Raw genomic sequence first — 23,150 nt, 5'->3', positions numbered from 1 at the left:
AGTTAATTTGCATTCGTAAACCTCCAAAGCCGGTGGAGCGAAGCCTGATGGCCTGGGGACCGGAGCAGCGGAAGCCTCACGGCCCGGGGGCCGGAGCAGCGAAGCCTCACCGCCCCAGGGCTGGCGGAGCAGGGAAAGCCTCACAGCCCCGGGGCCAGCAGAGCAGGCTTTGGCTTCGGGGCCAGCTCCGGCCGTAGCCCGGCCAGAGTGAAGGCCTGGGTGCCAGGTGCCAGAGTAAAACCGGTGCCAGCAGCCAGGGCAAAGGATGGCCTATTGCACAAATCTCTTCGTGCAACAGGCCTCTAGTTATATAGAATATTGTAGGCCCGTGGTCAGCAAACTGCAGCTCGCGAGCCACATGCAGCTCTTTGGCCCCTTGAGTGTGGCTCTTCCTAAGCCTTAGGAGTACCCTAATTAAGTTAATAACAATGTACCTACCTATATAGTTTAAGTTTAAAAAATTTGGCTCTCAAAAGAAATTTCAGTCGTTGTACTGTTGATATTTGGCTCTGTTGACTAATGAGTTTGCCGACCACTGTTGTAGGCCAATTAATTCAGTCTTTATTAGTACTATATTTTCTTAGGGTTTTTAAATGTTACCAACTTGCAGATTACTGGTTATTATTATAAACTTTTCTAATGTATTGGAATACTTAATTAGAAAAAAATATTTCTTGTGTAATAGAACCTCTTTGCATTGGCTGGGGATGAAGAACCAGAGGTACGGAAAAATGTGTGCCGGGCACTTGTGATGCTGCTTGAAGTTCGAATGGATCGCCTGCTTCCTCACATGCACAATATAGTTGAGGTAACACAGGCAATTTAAACATTCTTTCATCATCTTTCTTTCAAGAAAAATCTTGGGCACAAAATGTATAATATGCAACCACTGTTTTCTAATATATATTATTTAACACATTTTAGGGGGAGACTACAAAAATAGTAAATGATTTTCTTAAAATTATAAATTATCTTTATGGTGATTTTTCTTTCATGAGACTTAAGATGTTTTAAGATTGATTGCTTTTACTGATTGCTTTTATTAAGATGTTTCAAAGAGGACAACTTATTTATAGTAGTAAATAGCTTTTAACCAGGATAACTAGGAAATATTTCGATTATTTGTGTTTACTAGGTATGAGTTAGGCTAAATGCTCAATAAATTGTGGTAGATTCTCTGGTATATTCTTGTGTCATTAAGAGTTTTCTACCCAGTACTGGTAAAGTTGATCTGATCAACTTGTGATTTATGTTAACAAAGAGATTTCTGAGTAGAAAACACATCACCACTATAGTTCTGGCAAACTATTTAGATTTTAAAATGTGATTAAAATAATTTTACTAGGAAATTTATTGATCACAGTTGATCCATATTTAAAGGAAGGAATAAATAATAAGATGTAATTATTTCTAGAACAAAATAATTTGCAAATGGATTAAATATTGTGCATCTAGTTCCTCCCTTTTCACTTTCAGAGGTCCATGTGGTACAGAGAGAGATCTCTTTTTAAAGGATGGGGTCTAAGACTTGTCAAAAGGCGAGCACTCATGATGTGCAGCAACTCCTTTTCTAAAACATTAGGAAAGATAATTGTAGAGATAAGCATATGTAGCAGTATAATATGGGAATAAATGACAGTTTCTCTGAGGAGCCTGTTCCTCCATAAAGTGTTTAGAAGAATCAGGTGGAATTAGTTGAAAGTTTAAGGAGTTTGGAGTTAACCAGAAAGTTAAGAAAGACATTTTATCATTTGCTAGGACCATATCAGAGATGGGAGTCTAATTTATAATGCTACAGTTGTTTCTTCAGCAACTAGAGGCCCAGTGCATGAAATTCATACACGGGCAGGGGGGTCCCTCAGCCCAGCCTGCACCCTCTCCAATCTGGGACCCCTTGAGGGATGTCCGACTGCCAGTTTAGGCCCAATCTTACAGGGACCGCTGGCTCCTAACTGCTCGCCTGCCTGCCTGCCTGATTGCCCCTAACCACTCTGCCTGCCTGCCTGATCACCCCTAACCCCTCTGCCTGCCTGCCTGATGCCCCTAACTGCCTCTGCCTGCCTGCCTGATTACCCCTAACCACCTCTGCCTGCCTGCCTGATCGCACCTAACCGCCTATGCCTCGGCCCCGCCACTGTGCCTTTGTCCGGAAGACATCCGGTCTAATTAATTAGCATGTTACCCTTTTATTAGTATAGATACTCTGCATAGTAGTAGGATATGATATGGAATGTAATAGGGGTTGGCTTGCCACAACACTATTGTATTGCCATATTTTGCCATGTGAGATGTTTCAATCAGGCAGAGGATATATATGAAGAATTCATCACTTAACCCCAATTCCATGTCCCAGGTACATTGGGAATAATGTGTGACTCTTATGTTTATTTTGGTTTTGCATATAAGGATTTTTAAAAGAGATTTAGACTATGACTTTAGATTTGGGAGTAGTGTTCCTCCAACTAAGAGTGAATTTGGGTTGATATATTCAAAGCACATGATAAACCTATTTTGGAAACTACAAATTATAGTTGCACTAAGAAATGTCACTTTCTAAATTTAAAAAGACTTTTGTAATTGTATTATATATACATATATATCTTTAAATACATGAAATATATACTTACAAGAGACACCTTGAATAGATCTATAGAAATAAAGAGGTAATATGCAAATTAGGCTGGGTTGCTGTAACAGTCACGACCAGCTCAGGAGGAGGGGCCTGACGCAGGCCCAGAACCTGAGAGAACGACAGGGCAGCCTGGAGCTGGAGACACAAACCCGCAAGGGGGGCCGGCCCCCAGCCCCACGGCCGTGGCTCTGGGCTGCTGGGGCCGGAGTGGAGACACAAACCTGCAGGGGGGCCGGGTTCTATTCTGATCAAGGCCATGTACCTAGGTTGCAGGCTCCTCCCTGGCCAGGGCCCAGGTCAGGGCTCATGCAGGAGGCAACCAATCGAAGTGTGCCTCTCACATTGATGTTTCTCTCTGTCTTTCCCACTCTCTTCCACACTCTCTAAAAATCAATGGGAAAATATCCTGCGAGGATAAAAAAGGAAGGAGGGAGGGTGGGAGGGAGGGAGGAAGGAAGGAAGAAAGAAAGAAATGTCATATCCTATGAAAGAGACATCTTGAAAATGCCTAAAGAAAGTTCTTTTTTTCGTGGTGAAGGGACTGGAGTCTGTGTTGATGAAAACACTTTGGCGGCTGCGGTGGCCAGCAGTGGCAGCAGCAGTGGGGTGATGGGGGTGGCACCTTCCCCTGATTAGCCAGTTGCCTCCTGCAGTGGGAGGCCAGACTGCATCCCCTGAGGGCTCCCGGACTGTGAGAGGGGGCAGGCTGGGTTGAGGGACAACCCCCGCCCCCCCTCCCCCCCCCCCCCAGTGCACGAATTTCATGCACCGGGCCTCTAGTATGTTATAAAAAGATTCTTCATTTTAAGAAAGGTTTAATGGAGGTTTTTATTTTGCTGTTTCTACAAAGACTTAATGTTTGATTATTAATACTCATATTTTAAAAAATCTCAGTGGTTTCATAAAACAAAACACATCCATACAGAACAGCTAAATAATAATGCATTGAATACTTTTCATTAGGCAACATTCGAGAGCAGCAGTTCTTAAGTTTGGTTGCATTTTAAAATTAACTAGGAAGCTTTTTTAAAAATTGTAAACCCTAGATTGAAACGGGCCATAGCAAAGGACTATTAACTTGCTGTAATAGAGGTTTATTTTAATTGCATGATTTTAACTGATTAATATTAAGGCTCCTTTTTTTACAGTACATGCTACTGAGGACCCAAGATCAAGATGAAAATGTGGCTTTAGAAGCCTGTGAGTTTTGGCTAACTTTGGCTGAGCAACCAATATGCAAAGATGTACTTGTAAGACACCTTCCTAAGTAAGTGTTCCTTCTTATGAATTCTACCTTGTTCTTAAATTTAACAGTGATTCCTCACTTTTGTATTTTTGGTTGAATTCTTCTATCATCGGGGAGTTAAGTTCTAAAGAAGTCAAACTTAATTTTATTGTTGGTATTAGTAAAGAGATTTTTCAAGAAGCGACTAAATTTCTTTAAAATTATGTGAGCATGGTTTATTCTAAGTCATACTTAATTTTGGATAATTCATGACACAGTTGTCATTTTTTTTATATAATTCTTGTAATTTGACCATGGATTCTGGTGGGGTTTTTACCAAAGAAAATGATTTCCCACTAGTTGTGATGTTATGAAATTTTTGGTTAACCTATTGTTAAGGTTGTTTTAACCCAATGAATGCTGTTGGATCAGGGTTTTGTTTGTATGTTTTTTCCAGTTTTATTGAGATACTAAAAGCCCGTTGCACAAAGATTCGCGCAATAGGCTTTCCTTCCCCTGGCTGCTGGCACCGGTTTTCCTCCGGCACCCGGGACCCAGGCCTTTGGTCCAGCTGCAGCGAGACTTGGCTTCTCCGCTGTGGCCGTAGTGTAGAAGTCAAGCCTCTTCAGTCTTCATTCCAGCCGGAGCCTTCAGTTTTCGCTCTGTGCCTGCGTATGCAAATTAACTGCCATATTTGTTGGGTTAATTTGCATAGTTGCTCTGATTGGCTGGTGGGCGTAGCAGAGTGACGCCAATTTGCATGTTTCTCTTATTAGTGTAGATAGTTAACAAAACATTGGTTATAGATGTACAATGCAATGACTTAATCTGCATTAAAATCAGATATTTAAAAGTAATGCTTGCTAACGTTTGAAAAGTAAGCAATACAGTCTCATGGAAGAAAATTAAAATGCAGAAAACTTAAAATGTTTTGGATTTTCACCACCCTGAGTAATCACTGTTAGTATTTTTGATGTATTGTTACCATATACCAAAAACCATATATTCAGGCTATTTCAGGACAAATTACATTTGATAATGTATAAAACACTTAATGTAGCATCTAGCTATAGTTATTGCTTAAAATTCTGATTATACTGTTCTGTGGTTTGCTCTTTTCAGTTCTTGAATGTTGTGTACTTTTCCTCCAGGTCATTAGTCTTTAAACTTTAAGAACTATTCCATCATAGTGTGTGCGTACCACATATATATGATTAACTTTTCTTCAGTTGTTGACTGTTTAAGTTGTTTGCTCCTTTCTTTTTTTTAACCAAATAATCCTGTAGTAAGCATCTTTTTTTGTTCGTAAGTGGTTATTTCTCTCACATAGAATTCCTAGAAATGATTTGTGCCAGGATCAAAGGACTGAACATTTTGGGATTCTTCATAAATATTCCAAATTGTTCTCTAGTGAAGTCATGCGGATTTACACCCCACTTAGAGTGTCCCATCGTGTCACAACTTTTATCAGCCATTAATTATAATTTCTCTAATCTTAACCATCTGGATGAGCAAAGAACAAAATCATTTGTTTTAATTTGTGGTAGTATTATCAGAGTTATGTATTTTTAGTATTTACAGTATTTGAATGTTCTCATTTTCATATAGTCAGTAAACTTCGCTTTCTTTTCCAATAAATTCTTTCCCCACCAAGAAAGCAATAATTTCACCTATATTTTATTCTAGTGTCTGTCTGGAATTTATTTGGAAATAAAGTACACCACATGCTAAGCGGATTTTTTTTTTCTTTAGGAAATCCATTTATTACTTTTCTCCCTAATGTGTGGTACCACTTTTATGATTTGCTTGTTTCTTAACATAGGATCATCTAATTCTAAGAGTTATATAAATCAATATTACTTTTTATAAAAACTGAAGAGCTGTTAGTGAAAGCCTGTAACATTAGGAGATAGTGGTAAAAACACAATTATAGCAAGGTCCTCTAACTCTTATTACACTAATAAAACCTAGACATTCTTAAAGCAACCAGAACTTGAGTAGTAGCAGGCTAAAAAATCATCACTTCAAACATTAAACAACTAAAGCCAGTCATAAATATGTTTGACTTCTATGGCTGCATTTATTTTTAGTTGAAGTAATGCATTGTGATCCCTACTGGGTGGCTCAGTTGATTGGAGCATTGTGTATACCAAATGGTTTCGGGTTCAATCAATCCCCGCTCAGGGAGTGTATAGGAGGCAACTGATCAATGTTTCTCTTTCCCCCTGCTCCCCTCTAAAAAAATTAATGGAAACATCCTTAGGTGAAGTTTTTTTTTTTAAGCGAATGTTTGTTGGTATATTTGGGATAAATTCTTAGAGAAGAAATTGCTATTCTTTTTATTTTTATTTCTAAGCACTATTAATCTTATCTCCTCTAAGATTCTATCTAGCGCAGTGGTTCTCAACCTTCTGGCCCTTTAAATACAGTTCCTCATGCTGTGACCCAACCATAAAATTATTTTCGTTGCTACTTCATAACTGTAATGTTGCTACTGTTATGAATCGTAATGTAAATATCTGATATGCAGGATGGTCTTAGGCGACCCCTGTGAAAGGGACATTCGACTGCCAAAGGGGTCGTGGCCCACAGGTTGAGAACCGCTGAGGCGGATCTTGTACATGAGTTGTAAAAGGACTACAACATATATTAGGAATACTCATCGTTTGCGAAGGTCAGACAGCACAAAATATGCTCTAAGACAATGTTAGTGGTGGTTGTCTCGTTGGTTGTTTGTTTTTATTATTTATTAATTTTAGGGGGAAAGAGGCATGGATTTATTGTTCCGCTTATGCATTCTTTGGTTGCTCCTTATATGTGCCCTGACCAGGGATTGAACTTGATACCTTGGCATATCGGGATGACACACTAACCAACTGAGCTGCCGGCCAGGGCTTATCATTGGTATTATTGGTATACAAAAATTTATTAAGACTCCTTCATAATTTTATTCATCTTTAATTCCTTGTTTCATGAATTTGTTTTCTTATAGGTTGATTCCGGTGTTAGTGAATGGCATGAAGTACTCAGATATAGATATTATCCTACTTAAGGTAAGAAAACTGTTTTCTGGTGAATGAGGAATATTATTTTTATTGACTTAGTAAATCTTTGAATTCAACTAATAAAACATTTAGAGTAAATCCTATGTAAATAGGCTTCTGTTATATATATATTATGCTGCAGAGTTCAAAGAAAGAAGCATAAAAATGCCTTAAATATTATCTGCATGGGATTTAGGTACTCTAGGTTATACCAGCCTGATGGGAGGCAATATAATGTGGTTGAAAGTACCTGATACCTAACAAGTGTCATGTCATAGTCTATTCCTCCCTTCACAAGGAAGGGGTGCACTTCAGAATCCTATGCATGACCCATCTCTAGGTATTCTGGTTCTTTCACTCATGTGCATATTATTAACCTATAATGATTATCACCAAAATTTTCCCTTTAAAAAAAAAAACAGGGTGATGTTGAAGAAGATGAAACGATTCCTGACAGTGAACAGGATATAAGGCCACGTTTTCATCGATCAAGGACCGTGGCCCAGCAGCATGATGAAGATGGCATTGAAGAGGAAGATGATGATGACGATGAAATTGATGATGACGATACAATTTCTGACTGGAATCTAAGTAAGTTGGAGAGGGAAAAGCACAGTTGCCTGCTTTGGTAACAACTTTATTGAGGAATAATTTACACACCATACAAATTCACCCATTAAACAGTGCAATTCAGTAGTTTTTAATGTATTCAGAGTTGTGCAACCATCACCACAGTAAATTTTGGGAAATTTTCATCACCCCAGAAAGTAACTCCATTTTCATTAGCAGTCATTTCCATTTTATCCGAGTCCCTCAGCCCTAAGTAACTACTAGTCTGTATTCTGTATATATGAATTTGCCTGTTCTGGACTTTTCTATAAATGGAATCATACAATATGAGGTGTTTATGATTCACCCATGTTGTAGCATGTGGAAAAATAACTCATTGTATGGATTTATTACATCTTATTTATCCGTTTCTCAGTTGATGGACATTTGGTTGTTTCCCCCTTTTGGCTGTTGTGAGTAATGATGCTGTGAACGCTTCTGTAAAGTGTATGTGTGGATGTATGTTTTCAGTTCTCTTAAATATACGTATACTCAGGAGTGGGATTACTAGGTCATTTGTTAACTGCTTAACCTTTTGAGAAGCTACAAGGCTGTTTTCCAAAATGGCTCCACCATTAACTTTCCCACCATCAGTGTCTTAAGATTACAGTTTCTTGCCAACAGTTGTTAACTTTTATCATAGCTGTCCTGGTATATGTGAAGTAGATATGGTTTTGGTTTGCATTTTTCTGATGGACCTGTTCTTATATTTATTTATTCTTTAAATATAATTCAGACTATCATTTTTCGATTTGTTTGATATTATAAAATAGGGCCCAGCCAGTGTGGCTCAGTGGTTGAGCATCGACCTATGAACCAATAGTTCACAGTTCGATTCCCGGTCAGTGCACGTGCCTGGGATGCGGGTTTAATCCCCATTGTGGGTTGTGCAGGAGGCAGCCAATCAATGATTCTCTCATCATTGATGTTTCTATCTCTCTCTTCCTCTCCCTTCTTCTAAATATATTTTTTAAAAAAATAGGAACCATAACTTTGGCCATACACTTTCTGTTTACCTTACATAAACTTATTTTTGTACTAATTTGCATGAGGATTGGCTGATTATCATGGATAATTCTAAAATATAAATTGCTTTGTCATAGTCAGACTACAAAATATTTTTTTTAAATCTCTGTTCATTTTAATCCTTAGCTGCAAATCCACATCATTTGTGGGCATTCTAGACCACACTCTAATTAAAAACTGTTGGGAGGAGCCTAGATACCTGTGTTTTGCTTGCTTGCGTACTGGTTTTTAAAACTCCACTGCTTTAGTTCAGGATAACTCAACCTCAGCACTAATGACATTTTGGGTCACATGACTTTGTTGTGGGGGCTATCCTGCACGTTATAGGATGTTTACCAGCATCCCTGACCTCTACCCAGTAGATGCCAGCAGCCCACATGCACGCATACACACACACACACACACACACACACACACACACACACAATTGTGATAACCAACAAATGTCTCCAGGCGTTGCCATGTTTCCTCTGGGAAATAAAACTGCCCCCAGTGAGAACCACTGCTGTAATTCAGAGTGCTTGGATTTCTAGTAACTATGAAGTGGTTAAGGACATGAATCATCAGCCTGGACTGTGTAATTCATTTGGTTAAATAACTACCAGTTAGAGTGCCTAACGTACCTAGCACTAGGCCAAGGACTTAGCATGCATATCACATTTACTCTTTCTGGCAGCCTTCCGTAGGTAAGGAAACTGCAAAAAGAGAAACTTGCCCATGGGCAACATAGCTAGTAGTGCTGACACATCTAGTATTAGAACCCAAATCTCACTTTCACAAGTTACCTCCCACTGTATCCTTGCTTTCATGTTGAGGGTGGGGTGGATTAACATTATAATATAGATAACTCTTCAAAAGTAATAATGTACACTTGATTGGGGGATACTTCCTCTTTACATCTCACCCATCTCTATATCCTTCCAGAAGTTTTTCTGTGCACATACAGAAAAACATGTATGTCTTTTTTAGGAGAAAAGGCTGAAAAAAATGAAATCAGATTATGTGGACTCTGCTGGTTCTTTTCCATATCTATATATATAAAAGCCTGGTATGCTAAGTGTCCCTCCTACCATCCGACCAGTTGCTGTGATGCACACTGACCACCAAGGGGCAGACACTCAACGCAGTAGCTGCCGAGCTGCAGTGACTTGGAAGCAGCAGTTCTCGGGTGACGCACCCCGAAACCAGGGAGGAGGGAGCCCAATTCCTCACAGGGCTGCGCGATTCCATCTTTACCTGTGGGTTATGTTGTTGCTGGAGCACTGTGGGCCCTGGATCTGGCTTACTGCACACTTGCATTTGTGTTTCCACACCCTATACGACAGCAACTTTGCAGAGTGCCCTCTTGCACTCCAGGACCCCTCCGGGGATATCGGAGTGCAAATTTCAGCCCGATCTTCGCAGGCCAGGCCTAGGGACCCTACCTACCGGAGGGACCCTGCTCACTCCACAAATGCCTTTTGAGCTACGGCACCAACCCAGGTGCGGCCGGCCTGGGAGGGACCACAGGAGGTTGGCTCCAGGGCATGTCTGGCTCATCTCGCCCAGTCCCACCCCGCCGGTCACCTTCTAATTAATTTCCTTTCCATGTGCATGAATCCATGCATCAGGTCACTAATATGCTAAGTGTTAGACCTGTTGCTATGACACGCACTGACAACCAGGGTGCAGACACTCAACACAGGAGCTGCCCCCTGGTGGTCAGTGTGCTCCCACAGGGGGAGCACTGCTCAGCCAGAAGCTGGGCTCACAGCTGGCGAGTGCAGCAGCGGTGGTGGGAGCCTCTCCCGCCTCCACGGCAGGCAGCACAAGGGTATCTGACTGAGGGCTTAAGTCGTCAGTCGGACATCCCCCGAGGGCTCCCAGACTGCAAAAGGGCGCAGGCAGGCCAAGGGATCCCTGAGTGCACGAATGTCGAGTACCGGGCCTCTAGTATCGTATAACATTCTATATCTTTAGATTTCATCTGTTTCATGGCAGCATAATCATTTGCAGGGATCTACCATACAGTATAACTTAAGACCCTTATTGATGAGTAAGTTATTACTTCTTGTCAATATAACAGCTTTTTTTAAAGAATGGATATTACCATTGTCTAATACTTTGTAATCATTTATTTTGCCTAGTTCACATTGGGGAAAATTTGGACACAATTATATTTTTGTTCTTTTCTAAATTATTGTGTTAAATGAAATCTGTGTTGTTATATAGTCTGATTAGTCTGATAGTCAATAGTTTCTTAGTCTATAAAGAATGTTTTCTAGCATATTTTATGCATCATGTACTGGCAACTTTTGTTCCAATTTATAGTTTGTTTGCTGATTCTTGGTCATAAAAACATACTCTTGTTAATAGAATTTTTTTCATGTGACAGACAATCTCCAATTTAACTGAATTCTTTGAAACTCTGTAAAGGTATGAATAAAGTGTATAGCAATACTCATTTTACATATGTATAACTAAACAATAATAGAGGTTAATGTAATATTTTTGAATTAAATATTTCCTTAGGAAAATGTTCTGCTGCTGCCTTAGATGTTCTTGCAAATGTGTATCGTGATGAGCTTTTGCCACATATTTTGCCCCTTTTGAAAGAATTACTTTTTCATCATGAATGGGTTGTTAAAGAATCAGGCATCTTGGTTTTAGGAGCAATTGCTGAAGGTAAGTCTTAAGTCACATTTGAAATATAGAGTGCCAATGCTACTAGGCTATTTTAAGAAATTGTTACTCTATAAGCAAAGACTATTTATTGACTCAAATTTATATGCTTTGCTCTTGTTTTCCTGATGTGGGGTAGAGAAAACTATGATCCACATTAACCTTGAATAGGATATTTGAATCCAAAAACCATCTTAGAAAGTGTTTGCTTTAGACTGGTTAACAATTATTAACTAAATAGCCATCGGCTTGCTTCTAACCCCAGCCAAATATTTTGCAAATGCTTTTGTTATGATAAAGGAAATAGAATGAGAGAACAAGGACTCTGATGTCAGAAGCATTACCATTGCTAGAAAAACAACTTCGTTCCATAAATAAGTATAAAAAATACTGTAAGTCAGTGATGGCGAACCTTTTGAGCTCGGCGTGTCAGCATTTTGAAAAACCTTAACTCTGGTGCCATGTCACATATAGAAATTTTTTTATATTTGCAACCATAGTAAAACAAAGACTTATATTTTTGATATTTATTTTATATATTTAAATGCCATTTAACAAAGAAAAATCAACCCAAAAAAATGTGTTCGCGTGTCACCTCTGACACGCGTGTCATAGGTTCGCCATCACTGTTGTAAGTCAAGAGTGTCATCATTCTCCACTAGTATAAGGGTTATTATTCTGTCCTTAGTTGTAAACATCTATCTAGAAGAACTTGAAGCATCTTAAAGGCAGTTCTAAAAGTCATAATTTGTGTGGCAGAAGTAAAATGAGCTTTCTTTACCCTGTTGGAAGATACTTAAGAGCAGTTAGGTCTCATTTCAGTTTTTAATAATTTTAGAACAGATTATTACAGTATATTTATTACAGTGGAGGTGATCTGAATATTTTTCATGGATGCATGTGTCAGTTTAATATTTACTGAAAGGGCTTTTTAACCGTATTTTAGCATTTTCTGAAAGTTTTTGGTGATTTTTTTCCTAGGTTGTATGCAAGGCATGATTCCATACTTGCCTGAGCTCATTCCTCACCTTATTCAGTGCCTCTCTGATAAAAAGGCTCTTGTACGTTCCATAACGTGCTGGACTCTGAGCCGCTATGCACATTGGGTAGTCAGCCAGCCCCCAGACACGTACCTGAAGCCATTAATGACAGAATTGCTAAAGCGTATCCTGGATAGCAACAAGAGAGTACAAGAAGCTGCCTGCAGGTAGGACAGATTCATAACAAAACGTTCATTCTGTGGGAAAGGAGTGGGAATGTCAATGAGAAACTAATTTTCAACCTTGTATGAAATGTTGGTATTAAACCATTAATGCGGTTTTTATTATTATCTGTAGCTTACACCTTATGATTTTGTAAATACAAATGTGATTAACTAGACATCAGCCTTTGTGTTTCTGAAACTTTTTTCCCCTCTCACTGGCTGTGACAACAGTATAATTATCTTGCAGCCTAATTTCCATGGGTGTCTGGAGTGGTGCTGGCAAGGGCTGTACTCTTGAAGCAATAACAAAGTTAGAGCCGATTCACATTAGTCTGTAGGTCTACTGTAACTCCACAGAAAGTCCCTCAGTGACCTGTCATCTGTCACTTAGTGTACCTACTTGAGTAGCTGTTAAACTGTTCCTTTTCCCAACACTAATATTCTCTTTCTCTCTAATTACAGTGCCTTTGCTACCCTAGAAGAGGAGGCTTGCACAGAACTTGTTCCTTACCTTGCTTATATACTTGATACCTTGGTCTTTGCATTTAGCAAATACCAGCATAAGAACTTGCTCATTCTTTATGATGCCATAGGAACATTAGCAGATTCAGTAGGACATCATTTAAACAAACCAGTAAGTATCTGTGATTAACTATTATGAAAATAAATATGTGCTTGGTTTGGAAATTAACAGCAGCATCTCACATGAATGCAAAACACTTTGTAGGCTGACTAAAGGAAAAGGGATAAAGGTTTTATACCCTGTAAAATTTAAAGTATTGTATCTACCACTTTATAAATACTGTAGCTTTAGAGTATCACGTTAGACATTTTTGTTTTCTTACCAGAATTTTCAAGTATGGGGAATACACTAGATAAAACAATTAGAAATTGGGGTAATAGGTTAAAAATGCTAAATAGTGATTGATACAGAAGAAATATGGCTAGGGATCCAAACTGTCTCTAATAGTGTTCAGAGTAGAAGAAGAGTATGGGATTGGATTTGTAGTATTAGAATTTTAATATAGCTCAAAATTCCCTGCTGAGGAATAGATTTTGTTTATGATTGCTACATGGCAATTCTTAAGAAATTGTCTGTGTTTATAAGTTATACTTAAAACTTGATGCAAGACACTTGGTTTGTGGTTTACTTTGATATTGGTTGGTTGTTTTGTTTGGAGTGGGGTTCTTCTGAATGACTCTTAAATCAGAACCTTTAGAATCGCGGCCCCTTGTTTATATTATTACTACATTTATTTACTTGGTTTTATGGATTCTTCCGTTTAAATAAAGATACTTAAATGATTACGAATCTTTTTCTACAAATGCCCCAATAAGGTAAACCTGTCTTTCTAACATACTGTACAACTAGAGCCATATTACATGTCACAAGTGCCAGAATTAAAAAATTCAGTCACTAAAGAGTAAAACTTACATGAATCATTCTTGATTGTGATCGAGTAATTTTTATGTATGGTATATTTGTATATATTTTGTTTCAAAAAGGATAAAAGATGACTTAAAACTAGAACAAAGTCATATAAATTAAAAAGATAGGCAAAATAAAAATTTTAAAGGTGCAGAGTCTTAAAATACATTCTGTAATTATTTTACACAATTACTCTAAATGGGTTTTAATTTTCATAGACTCAAAATGGACTTGTTAACGTATGACAGTGGAGCTTTATGTGTTTTTTATTATTGTAAATAGGAATATATTCAGATGCTAATGCCTCCACTGATCCAGAAATGGAACATGTTAAAGGATGAAGATAAAGATCTCTTCCCTTTACTTGAGGTATGCTAAACTGGTAACATTTATTTTATCTGTGTTTTATCAAAAAACCATGTCCAAATCTAAATGGTGTTTAAAAATTTTACAACCTGAACTATTTCTGTTAAAATGCTGGATAAATATGTAACTTCTCATTACTTTAATTATGGTGCACCTATACTAAGAAATATTGTTAAATTATATGTTTTCTAACCTGTTCTTCTTTGGTTGTTGTTAATTCTCACCCGGGGATATTTTTTCCATTGATTTTAAGAGAGTAGAAGGGAGGGAGAGGGAGAGAGAAATATCAATGTGACATTGATTGGTTGCCTCCTGCATGTGCCCCAACTGGGGCTAGGGATCGAACCTGCAACCCAGGTACGTGCCCTTGACTGGGAATCAAACCCACAACCCTTTGGTTTCCAGGTGATGCTCTAACCACTGATCAAGCTGGCCAGGGCTCTAATCTGCTCTTCTTAATTGATAATAAATTATCATGGAGATCTTCCCATATCATATACATCTATCTCTAATCATTTCTTTTTTTTTTTTTAATATATTTTATTGATTTTTTACAGAGAGGAAGGGAGAGGGATAGAGAGTTAGAAACATCGATGAGAGAGAAACGTCGACCAGCTGCCTCCTGCACATCTCCTACTGGGGATGTGCCCGCAACCAACGTACGTGCCCTTGACCAGAATCGAACCCGGGACCCTTCAGTCCGCAGGCCGACGCTCTATCCACTGAGCCAAACTGGTTTCGGCTCTAATCATTTCTTGATATAGATATATAGCTATACCATAATTAATACACAGATGATACTTGGGTAATGCCAGTTTGAACTGCAAAGGTCTGGTTATATGCATATTTTCCCCCATAAAAGCCTGTACTGTTTTTTATCCCCTTTTGGGAGTCCATGGATGTGGAGGACTGACTAGATGCTTTTGATATACCTTGTTTTTTATGGGATTTTGATATCATAGGGGGTGTCCTGGAAATAATATCCTGAGGATACCAAGGGACAACTTAAGTTTGGAGAGAGTCAAAAGTTGAGGTTGGCGCCCCTAAACCCTGCATAGTTCAAAGATCAACTACAGTTTAATTTTTTATACATATCTATTATATTAGACACATATACTCACATATATATGTGACGTAGCATTAGGACTTGATGCTAATAAAGAGAGACTTCACTTTGTACCCTTTCTGTCTAGTTTGAAATTTTATTCTATGTATACTAAATACTTTTTAATTAAAAAGAAATTTTATATATTTAAATAACTCAGCACACTATCAAATGTGGTAACTTAAACCTAAATGACTTGATATTGGTAGAGCCAATTCAGTCATTGTCATTCTTGTTCCCCCTATCATTTTACGGGTCATACTTCTGCCATGGATTGTCCCTAGCCAAGAAGTATAAACTTCTGGGACCAAGAGCAGTAACTAATTCTGGGTCCAGCAACACAAGAAGAGTTATTATGGCTAAATAAGCAGGGGCTCAGAATGTGCTCAGTAAAGTCCACCTACATCATTTACCAGAATGGGAGGATAAGTAAATATATCTCTAATATTTGAGAAAAAAATAGGAATATATAAACTTAATCTGTTCTTGACAGGTGACATTCATTATAGAAACTCTTATAATTGATTTTGAGAGAGAGCGCAAGGGGGAGAGAGAAACATTTATGTGAGAGTGTAACATTCATCTGCTGCCACCTGCATGCCCACATGTGCCCTGACCAGAATCGAAGGTGCACAGGATAACACCCAACCAACTGAGCCACAAAAGCCAGGGCTAGAAACTACTTTTTTACATTTTTTTTTTTTCTGAGGAAACCTCCGGCTGGCAAACTTAACAGCAATGAGTGGCATCCAGGTGGGAGGTTTGAAAAGACTAGTAGAGCAAGCTCAGAAATAACCTGGATCTGAATTAGTATACTTTCAAGCATTTATCATAATGTTAACTATACCCATAAATTTTACACTCATGCTTTATTCTTTCTAGTGCCTATCTTCAGTTGCCACAGCCCTGCAGTCTGGCTTCCTTCCATACTGTGAACCTGTGTATCAGCGTTGTGTAAACCTAGTACAGAAGACTCTTGCACAAGCCATGGTATTTAAAAAAAAAAATTGTATCTCTTTCTTGGCATCATAAGCATTTTTCTAAGGAGACGCATAATGTATACAAATGAATTTTTCAACAATTGATTCAAAGTAATTTTTCAAAAAATTGTGTCTAATTTCAGTTGAACAATGCTCAACCAGATCAATATGAGGCTCCAGATAAAGATTTTATGATAGTGGCTCTTGATTTACTCAGTGGCCTGGCTGAAGGACTTGGAGGCAACATTGAACAGCTAGTAGCCCGAAGTAACATTCTAACACTAATGTATCAGTGCATGCAGGTGAGACCTGTTAAAGTAAAATGAATTGAAACCTGGTTCTCTGTATCACATTTGGGTTAATTTCTGCTTATTTCTTATAGGATAAAATGCCAGAAGTTCGACAGAGTTCCTTCGCCCTGTTAGGTGATCTGACAAAAGCTTGCTTTCAGCATGTTAAGCCTTGTATAGGTAGGAATATTTTCTACTGCTATGATGTGATTTTAATGTCAGCTATGTTTTTTATTATTAAAATGTAATTTCATGGAATCCCAACATTTATAAATGTACATTTGACTGGTTAAAGCTTCTTTGATTGAAGCAGGAAGGACAGGAACTCGTGTTCTTTGTTCCCTTGAACTCACCATTACTCAGCAGCCTTTTATTAGGTTTTCTCATGATAAAGCAGCATACTTTTTCAGATATCATAGGATACTTTTCAAGCAATTTACTTAAGAAGTAAATAATGATTTGCTTCTGTTTTAATACCATAGCATTTGTCTTAGTCTTCTTTGAAGATAACAAGGGATTTATTGAATAATGTAACCTGAATTGCTGTCAAATCTATGGGTTAAATGGGATTTTGGTTACTTTTTTTTTTTTTCTTCATTTCTATATCCCATCTTTTTTGGATGAGTTATTTATACATGATTTAATAAACCTTGGTTTAAAACATTGACCTAAAAGGTTTTTTCATTTCATACAGTTGTGCTTTGGGGTTTTTTCTTTTCCAGTTTTTTTGCGATAGGGTTGATACATAACATTCTGTAGTTTACGGTATACAGCATGATTTGATATGTTGTACACCTTATGTATATATTATGAAATGATTACCACAACAAGTTTAATTAAAATCCATCACCTCAAAAAGTTAAAAAGATTGTTTTTCCTTGTGATAAGAACTTTTAAGATCTGCTCTTTTAGCAACTTTAAAATATACACTACAGAATTGTTCACTATAGTTATCATGTCATACATTACATCCCCAGAACTTATTTCTTATAGACTGGAAGTTTCTTCACCCAATTCCCAGTTGTACTTTTGTGAAAAATAATTGTATTCTGAACTTTGAGTAATAACATTAATTACGATATATTTTTAAAAATCATGAAGTTCAAGCCTAACTACTCTAAATGAAAGTGTATTGAATTCTTGTTTTGTGTGAAGCTTGTTCTTACAAATATTAACCACCTAACTGAGTTTTTATGAGTTTAAACTTGTATGAAAGGATTTCATTCCTTTGTAAGACTTTTATAGATCATGTGTCCCTTCTTTAGGGGTATACAATGTCTAGTTCTCTCTTTTTTTATGTTACCAATAATAATGATTATTTTCTAGATTACTGATTCTCAACCAGGGCAATTCTGTGTGCTGCCCCCCTCCCGCAAAACATTTTTTTTCTTGTAAAAATATTTTTTTATTGATCTCAAAAGAGGGGGAAAAGGAGGAGATAGTTAGAAACATCAATGATGAGAGAGAATCATTGATTGGCTGCCTCCTGCATGCCCCCTACTGGGGATTGAGCCTGCAACCCAGGCATGTGTCCTTGACCAGAATTGAACCTGGGATCCTTCATTCCACAGGCTAGGGCTCCCACAGAACATTTTGTTTAACCCTAGGGGTGTGTTGCTGGTATATAGGGCATTGAGGCAAAAGAAGTTGCCCAAAGTCCTACAAGGCATGCGACAGCCCCACACACAACAGAATAATCTGGCCCAAATGATCAGTGTTGCTAAAATTGAGAAACCCTGGTTTTTAGATCCACTGATTTTTAAAAAATATATTCTAATTCTTCATTTAATAGTGAGAATACATATGCAGAGACATTTTCCATATCAATAAATTATTTCCCTGAAGTACACATTCTATAGGAGAGGCAGGATCATTGCTTGATTCTCATTTGCTAGTTTTCAAAATAATGAATTGATTCCCGGTATCTATATTATGTTTCAGAGTTTAGCTTGTGTTTGTTTTTTGAGTGTACCCAAATTGTCCTACCTGTAAGCATTGGTAGCTTAAGTTGGCTCCTGTGTTCTTTGTGGTATAATAAACTAGTACAGGTTTGTTGGGTACATTTCCTGCCCTTAACCTGCAGTGAAACATTTCTCTGAGACCTTCATTCCTTTTAAGTGCAAAATGATATTGAGAGACCACAATCTGAGCACTAGGGTAAAAGCTACTTTAAAAACCAAAATCACTGCTTTTTTTAAAAAATTGTGCATGTGATATAAACTAGCTTTGAAAAAAAGTTGTAATGTATCATGCTTCCCTTACCTTTGAGTTTTCTCAGTCTGATGACAAGAGTACTATGCCAACTCTTTTTAGTGAAACCTGAAATATTCCAAATCTTATGTTTCCTGATCTACTTCATATGAAAGTTCTGATATTGCCTCTCTCAGTTTCTTAAGATAAATATTTACCAACACCTTTAAAATATTGCTATTTCTTGCCTGCATTTCAGTTTCCACCTAGTAGGTTTTCTTTAAAGCATAATACACTGCTGTTGATAAGTATACATTTTAAAACATTTTTTTCTAGCTGATTTCATGCCAATATTGGGAACCAACCTAAATCCAGAGTTCATATCAGTCTGTAATAATGCCACATGGGCAATTGGAGAAATCTCCATTCAAATGGGTAAGATTTTTTTCTTCTTCTTTAAAAGTGTAAGTTTTTAAATGCCTTAATATTTTTGTAATTGCCTTTTTTATGTTTTTAAATTTAAATTAGTTTTACATATTAATAATAGCATATGTCACAGTTAAAAAAGGAACCAAAGTTGGTATTTTAACATTGAAATTTTTCTTTTGTTTTTCTCTTTTGGGGATGATCTAGGTATAGAGATGCAGCCTTATATTCCTATGGTGTTGCACCAGCTTGTAGAAATCATTAACAGACCCAACACACCAAAGACGTTGTTAGAGAATACAGGTACCATATGACTGAACTGTTTTGGTGAAGAGAAAATTACTTGCCTTTTAATTTTAAATTAAGATGCATAGAGAAACCAAAGTTAGCTTTAGAAACCCAGCTTATTATTAACAGCTATTTTGGATTCTCGGTAAATGGAATGTACTGTTTTTAGCTGCATTCCATAACCAATATTCAGAAACTTTTTTTAAAGAAATCACCTTTCCCCCCTATTCTAGTGTCTTAATACTTCCTAAAATGGACCCCAGCTAAAATAAGGATGGAACAATATAAATTTTACTTTTATATTAATTCAGAGAGCAACTGGGAGCTGAAAGTAATGATTTTTTTTTAATCTGTAAAAATATAGCCAAAGATAGATTGCAATGTAGTGGCTAATTGGTTTATAATGGTGTATATACGTATGTATTTTCTATTTTGTGTATACTTTTCCTTCAAATTGAAGACTTAGGCAGTACTTTGTGGGATTTTTATTCAGGAGGCTTGTTTCTCTTTTGCATTTAGAGAGCATGTTTATATTAAAGAGTACCTTCCATACCATACTATAGAACACATTTCAGGGTGATTTCCTTCCACCTTCTTTGATTTTTGCTAATAATGATACAAGATATAAATTTTGGTTTCAATCTGGCACATCTCTTTCTTTGTATACTAAGATAATTCCAGTAATATATTCATAGTCAATGAAGGTCTTACCAGAATATTGGACAAAGATTAAAATAAGGTTTTCTAAGTAAAAATTGTTTTCAAGGGCATTTTAATTTTATGTTTCTTAATTATAGAAAGCTTATTTTGGCCTAATGTGATTAAAATTGTAATGTTTATTGGTATGGAAGGAAATCTTTTAATTATGAAACAGTTATATGGCTGTTTGGCTGTATGGGTACTGTTTATATCATAAAGCGAATCAGATTTTCTTGCTAAAAAGTAAAGTCTTTGTGTAGGATGGTTATGAAATCCTGTCTGGTTTTTATCTCTTTAGAATGCAGTACCTATACATGACATTCAGATTTGGAACACTTGCCATTATAAAATTACTATTAAATCTAAAGAAACTTTCTATTTATTTTTAAATGTGAATGCATAACTGCAAATAAATGTTGAGTGTAATGTATGTTAAAGTTTCTTGTGGGATATCAGCTGGTGAATTCCTTTAACAAATTGGCTTTATCTATAAGATTATATTCTAAGTATGATTCTCCCCTAAGTAAATCAAAAGGTAGTTGGTCATACTTTGCAATTTGATATGATTAAGAAGCACACTTGGAATTCACTGGATTACTCTTAATACAAGTGGCTGCAGAAAATGTTTTATTTCCTTACCCAAAAAAGGAAGTTATTATTAAATAAAATCATTGTCAGTGTCTAATGTCTATAGATTTTAGCAACTTAATTATCATTATCTTAATATTTTGTAAAGCCAATTCCTTAGTGTGTGCAGTTATTTGCTTTTTTTCCAAATCAGTATATCCTACACTGAACTTTCTCAATGGACCATCATCTGCTTTATCGCATGTTTCATTGGATTGTTCATACTTGCCTGTTTAATGAGAATGTTGCATAGTTTGTGTCTTTTGAACATAGGTTTTCTTTCTCTTGCTTCATATGAATCTGCTGGATTTTAGTATTATCTGTGTAGTTTGCTTCAAGTAATCCTTAAACATTTTTCTTTACCCCTCACCCTTTTTTTATGAAAGGTTAACCTGTAAGTTTTTGAGAGAACACCATTAAAGCACTTCATGGTTTGTTTTCTGTTCGTGTTTTTCTTTTTTTTCACGTTGTGTATAAATGTATTTATATGTATGTATCTTTGAATTGCAGAATACAGTTCTGAGTTGCACTTGTTTTAGCCCTTTTAAGTATAAGGACTTCCTGAATTTTGATGGTGAATATATGTTTGATTAATTCCCATTTTGCATAGAATCTTAGCATGTAATCAGTACAATGTTTATCTACTTTGTGCTATGCCTTTTATAGCAAAGACAGAATATTTGTTCCTTTGGTCCACATATCACATGTCATTACAGTGGACTGTCTGAATTTCCTTTATGTCAATATGGTATGAAATTAGTGGACTATTACCTGAGTTGTTAATCACCATTAGAGAGTTTTCAGAATGGGATTTGACATAGCACAGCAATTTTTCAATCCATTCAGTGTGTACCATAATACCTAAAACTTGACAGTTGATTTTGACAGCAGGCAACCAATGGTCCACTGGTTTGTTTTGGAAATGTTAAACAAAACACTTTACCAAAGTTTGGATTAAATTCCTAGATAATTTTCAAAAATGGAAATCACTTATAAAAAGAGATGTGGAAAAGTGAGAAGGAAATTTTAACTGTTTTAACTGAGAAGTGTGTTTGACTAGACAATTCAGAAATGTAATCATTCGCATTTGCTAATTATTGGAAAAAACATAGATTTCATTATTAAATTCTGAAATTTCAACTGGCTTTAACTGAAGAATTTCTAAATCAAATAATCGCTCATCTTTTTATTAACAGAAAGTATGATAAATTGACACTTCATTGAGCGAGAAAAGCAATTCATCATGGTTTTTGGTGTTCTCTCAATCTTTAAAGTTTTTTTAATTCCTTTTGTTTTTCCTTTTTCAAGAGTATGCCATATATGTTGCTGCCCCTTATTTTAGGGGGTGGTAGTAAACAGCACTGGTGAAATCTTATGTTTATTATCATACACAAATTCTGTTGGTTTCTGTTTCTGAGTTATTTGTTGTTTTTTCTTTATTTTTTCTCCTTCCCCCTCATTTGCTCATGTCTTGGTTGGCGTTTGGTGGTGTATAACCGTGATTGCGTTACCTTAGCAATAACAATTGGTCGTCTTGGTTACGTTTGTCCTCAAGAGGTGGCCCCCATGCTACAGCAGTTTATAAGACCCTGGTGTGTATTATTCAATCTTTTTTTTTTAATTCATTTTTCTTCACTCTTTCTTTCTCTTTCTATCTCACTTTTAGATATATTTTCAGTTGGTTACAAAAATCACAGTCCTTAATCATTGCCAACCATGTGACTAATCTTGTCCTATCAGGTTTGTGAGGTTTTCAGCAGCATCGTCATGTATATTTATTTTATGTTGTGGCTAACGACTAATTGATGCATGGGATAAGATTGTCACATGCTTGCTGTGTTAAGAAGCTTGATTACACATAAAAAGCATTTAAATATCCACCAGTAAAATAAAGATGCATGCAAATTCTATAAATTTAGGTTTTTGCATTATGTTTCCTTTTTATAATTAATTTGAAAACTTGAATTGCATTAAGAAATACATGTTTAAATTTATGTATAAAAATCTTATTTGCTTATTAATGTAAAAGTTAAACATCTACACCATAAGTTCTAAAATAATAGTTTATATTGTGGCAGTATATCCTATGTTCTGCTTCTTTTAATTGATAATCTTTCAATTCAGTCATTTTAGTGTTTAATGGAATACAAGTCATAATGCAGTCTTTTTTAAATTGGTAATTTACTCATGGCTCAAGCTCATTAATAGTTTAAATGAGAGATTAAAATCAATTGTCCATTTTATAGATGCAATCTATTAATAAGAAAATTTGAATTTTACGGCTTTTATTATTTGAAATTAGATGGGCCCACATTCAGGAAGTGTGAGAAAGTTAAGCTTTATGAAAAT

General features: G+C 36.5%; 1 protein-coding gene across 1 annotated transcript in view; it reads left to right on the top strand.

The window, feature by feature from the left end:
• TNPO1 (transportin 1) overlaps positions 1 to 23,150 on the top strand; it is a 58,373-nt gene that overhangs the window by 23,714 nt on the left and 11,509 nt on the right. The window contains exons 8-21 of the mRNA XM_014451814.2: positions 686 to 808; positions 3,781 to 3,899; positions 6,850 to 6,910; positions 7,324 to 7,492; positions 11,048 to 11,200; positions 12,179 to 12,404; positions 12,864 to 13,035; positions 14,113 to 14,199; positions 16,184 to 16,291; positions 16,425 to 16,583; positions 16,664 to 16,751; positions 19,098 to 19,196; positions 19,395 to 19,490; positions 22,318 to 22,393. Of these exons, the coding sequence (XP_014307300.2) occupies positions 686 to 808; positions 3,781 to 3,899; positions 6,850 to 6,910; positions 7,324 to 7,492; positions 11,048 to 11,200; positions 12,179 to 12,404; positions 12,864 to 13,035; positions 14,113 to 14,199; positions 16,184 to 16,291; positions 16,425 to 16,583; positions 16,664 to 16,751; positions 19,098 to 19,196; positions 19,395 to 19,490; positions 22,318 to 22,393 (1,736 nt within the window). The remainder of the gene's footprint in view (positions 1 to 685; positions 809 to 3,780; positions 3,900 to 6,849; positions 6,911 to 7,323; positions 7,493 to 11,047; positions 11,201 to 12,178; positions 12,405 to 12,863; positions 13,036 to 14,112; positions 14,200 to 16,183; positions 16,292 to 16,424; positions 16,584 to 16,663; positions 16,752 to 19,097; positions 19,197 to 19,394; positions 19,491 to 22,317; positions 22,394 to 23,150) is intronic.

Source organism: Myotis lucifugus, unplaced genomic scaffold (genome assembly GCF_000147115.1).
Source record: "Myotis lucifugus unplaced genomic scaffold, Myoluc2.0 scaffold_0, whole genome shotgun sequence".
NCBI lineage: Eukaryota > Metazoa > Chordata > Mammalia > Chiroptera > Vespertilionidae > Myotis > Myotis lucifugus.
Note: the sequence above shows the minus strand (reverse complement) of the source record. Positions and strands in the feature narration are given on the sequence as shown.